Consider the following 5,050-nt stretch of genomic DNA (forward strand, 5'->3'; position numbering starts at 1 on the left):
AGTCGAAAAATAGTAGACTAAATTCTAACTTCTCTAACGTCTGTTACTAACTCTAGTATTAAATATGTTTAACTGAAACCCCTGATCTTTTTGAGCCCTGATCATAAAATACATAAGCCAACATTTTGTAAATTGGTTACAATAATACTTTGCAACCAAATGTCAGCGACTTTAACGGGAAAAACACTATAAATAAAGCTTAGAAGTCTCATGATCCAATAATGTTTGGAACAAAATTAATATTACATGAAACATCAACCGGTCTGAACAAAAAAAAAAGAAGAAGCATCAACCAAAATGACTAAATCTGTAGTGAGGATCAATTGAAAAGAAAGAATGAGAGTAGTCGTCAACTACAAGCATCTTATCTTGTGCATACTCTTTACTTATGAGTTATGAGTGACACAATAGAAAACGAACCCAACTGATTGATGCTTGTGAATAAGTTAAAGTCCCCATCAACCCTCTTATCCTACGCATATGCCCACTATTATCCTACACATATACACACTCTCCACTACTATCGGGCGCTTCTACAAAATTTAAACAAAAAAGAATTTCACAAAACTCCAAAGACAAAAGAATCTGACCCTTTCACATACGTTTCACAAACACTATCATGCCCACCACACGATTAACCCAAAGAAGAGAGAAAGGAAAAAAAAAACAGAGTGAGAGAGAGTAGAGATTGAAGCAGAATCAAATGGAGAGCGTGGCAGTGACATGGAGCAGAGAAGAAGAGAAATCATTCGAGAACTCAATTGCGTTGCATTGTGTAAAAGAAGAGATAACAGAGGATCAATGGATGAAAATGGCGTCAATGGTTCCAACCAAATCATTACAAGAAGTCAAGAAACATTACCAAATGCTATTGGAAGATGTCAAGGCAATCGAGAGTGGACAAGTCCCATTGCCTCGCTATCAAAGAACAGGCGAGGAAGCAGCAGCAACTTCTCCCGCGAACAGAGACTGTCATTCCTCCGGCGGAGGCGGATCAACGGAGAAGAAACCAAACCATGGGATAAGTAGCTCCAATGGTGGAGGAAGAAGTAGTTCCAGACAAGAACAAGAGAGGAAGAAAGGGATTCCATGGACACAAGAAGAGCATCGGTTTCTTCTTCTTATTCCTCAATTCTTTATAAAAGTGAAATAGAGATCTTGCCTTTATTCAAATGCTCTGTTCTTATTCAAATGCTCTGTTTTTGTTTGTATTGTTGAAGGTTGTTTCTATTGGGTCTGGAAAAATTTGGGAAAGGAGATTGGAGAAGCATCTCAAGGAACTATGTGATCACAAGAACACCAACTCAAGTAGCAAGTCATGCTCAAAAATACTTCATCAGGCTTAACTCGATGAACCGAGATCGAAGAAGGTCTAGCATTCACGACATCACTTCTGTGAACAATCAAGCTGCTGCCGTTACAGGACAACAACAACAACAAGTGGTTAAGCATAGACCAGCTCAGCCTCAGGCTCAGCCTCAGCCACAACATCACACAATGGCTGGATTAGGGATGTATGGTGGTGCCCCTGTGGGACAACCCATCATCGCACCGCCTGATCATATGGGTTCAGCTGTTGGAACACCTGTGATGCTTCCACCTCCAATGGGAACTCATCATCATCTTGGAGTTGCTCCTTATGCTGTACCTTCTTATCCGGTTCCACCATTACCTCAACAACATCCAGCTCCATCTACTATGCATTGACAACAACAAGTGGTGAAAACTAACGCCACATTGTACTGAATACTTGTGTAAATTTTCTCAAATTGAACAGTGAGAGAAAAAACAATAACGGAGACTGAGACGCGCAATAATAATGTATAGCAGAGGAATCTGTTTCTTTCCATTTCAAAAATCATTATTTTGGGTATATTTCTTATCTATAGAGAGAAAGATATAGAAATTTTTCTTTCTTTCCTCTTTGACTTAAAGAGTTATTGTGAAAATGACATGCTAAAGAGCAGAAATCTAGAAAGATGTGGAAGTAGAAAACATACTAAGACGTATCTAATGACTAGAAAATTTCGCTAGGCATAGGAAGATCAAATGATAGTGTCAGTAAAGTTTTATACCACATCCATCAGTATGATGAGCAGAGAATATATCAAATATATGTCTTAATAGAAGATAAATATTACAACTGCCAGTTTGGTGGTTTATGAGAATCCAAATATCAAATTAACCCAGATTTAACTCAAACATTATAGCACTACCTATGCAAAGATATATACTATAAAGAACTGAAATGGCTATGTTGTAATCTGAGGTCAATATTTAGAAGAATATTTAGAAAGGGGAGGAAGAGAGAAAGAGTAAATTACAACGTTTAAATTAAAACAAGCGTGTAGGCATGTTCGGACCATTACTTTCCCAACTAGGACCACCGTTTTTTGTTTAAAATTTTCAAAAAAATTACGCCGTTGCCGGCGATCGAACCCGGGTCACCCGCGTGACAGGCGGAATACTTACCACTATACTACAACGACTTACGGACTAAGATTATCAATTGTTGTTTATGAGTATTATAACTTTATTTTATTTTATTAGCTTAAAGTTAGATTCCCTTACTCACTAGGACAAATCGAAGTTAAGCATGTGCATGTACAATCATATCTACCATACAAATAACAATAATTTTTCTAAGGCAATTAATGCAACTGATACATTGTCAAAAATAAAAGAAAAAAGCTAGGTAGCAGGATCACTCGGTATAACAGACAATTCGTAGAATGGACTCGTTCAATAAAATCGTTTTCGATGTGGTCAAAGAGTACAATAATATTGATAGGGTATTGTAAAATCCATAGACGCTTTTCTGGGTGATACTAGATCGCGTCAGTACCTTTGCGGTTAATCTCTTTAGAGGTCAAAATCGTTGTAGATTAATAGAAAATATGATGTTGAGATAGTACAGTCCTAGGTCCGACTGGTGTTATAATAATTGGATTCATCCCATCCATCACCGTTTTATTGGTTCAACATTTCCCTTATCCTTCTTCCCCCTTCCGGTTTTTTGCTATTTCTAGCATGAGGATTTTAAACATGTTATTGAACCCTAACATATCAATTGTCCCTGGTCTAAGCACTCTAATGTGAGACCCAATACCTAATAGTGATGTTTCTCATAACCCGACTGTCCTCGGAAAAAGCATTCGATGATACCAACTTGAAACACCAATCCCGGATTCTAAGCCAAAGGCGGTTGTTTCCACTCGATAACCATTCAGTCCTTTTTAAGCTTTTTATTTCTGAAGTGTTCAGTCTGGTAATTTGAGATTCATTATATAGAGTCGATAGGATCTAAATCCTAGAGATAAAATAAACTAAAATTATTTTTCTTGTGTTTTATGAGTCTTTGAATGTTTTCAATAAGAAATTTGAAGCCCTAAGGTTTTTCCAAGGCCATATATATATATTGACTTTTTGGACACGTGTTCGAAGTTCATCCATAAACTATCTGTCCGTTCAGCACATTTTTCATGCACCAAATATTGTCGCCCAAAGACCTCGACCATGCTCGACCATTAATTAGTCCCATAACCAGCCATGCTCGACCTTCGGTCCAGTAACCTTCCCAATCCAGCCAACTTTCCCAACTGCCTCACACTCTTCGCATCTGATTTGAGATTCCCTACAGCTGGTCCAGCTAGCCAAGCGTGGACTTTAAGCTAATCCAGCCAGTGCCGATTCTGAGATATACCCGGTCCAATACGAAACAGAAAAAACGAGGCCCTAAATAATATATTTTTTGCTAAAAAACAAAGTTTGTAACTAAAACATTACTATATTAATGTTGAAGATAATGGTAATTTATCAATTTTTAAAAGTCATTTTTCATGCACTCTTTTTAAAAAATCATGAATCGATTAAAAATGTGAAAGTTTTTTCCAATCAATAGCATGACCAAATCACTTAATCTTTGTTAATTGTAGATAAAAAAAATATCCAGGTTTTGTAGTTTCAGTTCTTCAGTCCCTTTGTTTCGTTACTTATAATGATGGCGGTTGTGTTTCAAATGCAAAGACTTGCCCGACTTTTTTTTTTCAGCGACTTGCCCAACTACTGCTTAGTTAGTTATCATAATATTTTCATTCTTTTTTTATAAAGCTAAGCCAAAAAAATTGTTCACGATTTAATTTTGTTGGTATCTGAGATAAGCTCCACCCACTTTACATTTGTTTGGGTTTTTTAGAAAGTTAACAAGTATAAAAAGTGAACCTAAACAACTGTAAAAAAAGATAGGCCCCATACAAATGTTTCTTATGTATGGGGTCAACACCGGCTCTGAATCCAGCTGATCTGACCTAGCTGAGTTCATACATTATACTCTTCTAACTGTTTCAGCTCTTTTTACTCCTTCCTTAGCTCGGTCCAGATTCATTTCAACACTTGCCTTATTTTCTTGGGTAAGTCTAGACCTTTTACAGATAACCATTCTGTTCAGACCTTAGATTTCTTGCCTAATGACTTTCGACTGGCTGCTTGTTCCCTTGTCCCCTGGTCCGCCCGAAAATCCTAATGAGGATCGAAAACATGAAGATAACCTTTATACTAATAAATTTAGGTGAATAAGGACATATCTAGAATACATATTTGTTGAGAGCATATTAATAAATATAAAAACCATAAATTTAAAATTGTGGGGCGAACTACAAATCAATGGGTGTATGTAAATTCTGGTTGAGATTTTGTTCTAATTTAAATAAGTTTTTATTTACAGATTTTTTTTTTTAACTTTTTCACTTACAAGCAATGGAAATAAGAAAAGTTTTAGGATTTGGTTGTTTTCTGCATCTATATTATTAAAATCGAAGTACCTTTTGATATTGTTTAGAAACATTAATAACATGATAAATGAAAATTATTTAGAAATATGGATAACAAATTAATTACTTTATTTTATTTACACATTTAGCCATTGTATTTACAATAAATTTAAATGAATTAATTACAATAGTTGTTGTTTCTTTATGGTGAAAATAAAAACACAAACTGAATTATGTATATATTATATAAAACAATTTTTAAATATAATAGTACCTTATTT

General features: G+C 35.5%; 1 protein-coding gene across 1 annotated transcript; it reads left to right on the forward strand.

Moving 5' to 3' along the window:
- The first annotated feature begins 580 nt into the window (after positions 1–580).
- On the forward strand, positions 581–1,875 carry LOC130506969 (transcription factor MYBS1-like). The gene is made up of 2 exons (XM_057001661.1): positions 581–1,110; positions 1,221–1,875. Exons 1-2 carry the CDS (start codon positions 704–706, stop codon positions 1,705–1,707), a joined length of 894 nt encoding a protein of 297 aa, XP_056857641.1. The 5' UTR covers positions 581–703; the 3' UTR covers positions 1,708–1,875.
- The last annotated feature ends 3,175 nt before the right edge of the window (positions 1,876–5,050 follow it).

The sequence above is a fragment of the Raphanus sativus genome, unplaced genomic scaffold, assembly GCF_000801105.2.
Source record: "Raphanus sativus cultivar WK10039 unplaced genomic scaffold, ASM80110v3 Scaffold3839, whole genome shotgun sequence".
NCBI lineage: Eukaryota > Viridiplantae > Streptophyta > Magnoliopsida > Brassicales > Brassicaceae > Raphanus > Raphanus sativus.

Bases quoted from the DNA above. Each gene is read 5' to 3' on its own strand.
- LOC130506969 (XM_057001661.1), top strand. From the start codon at position 704: ATGGAGAGCGTGGCAGTGACATGGAGCAGAGAAGAAGAGAAATCATTC. The intron at 1,111-1,220 runs GTTTCTTCTTCT...GTATTGTTGAAG, and splicing joins TGGACACAAGAAGAGCATCG to GTTGTTTCTATTGGGTCTGG.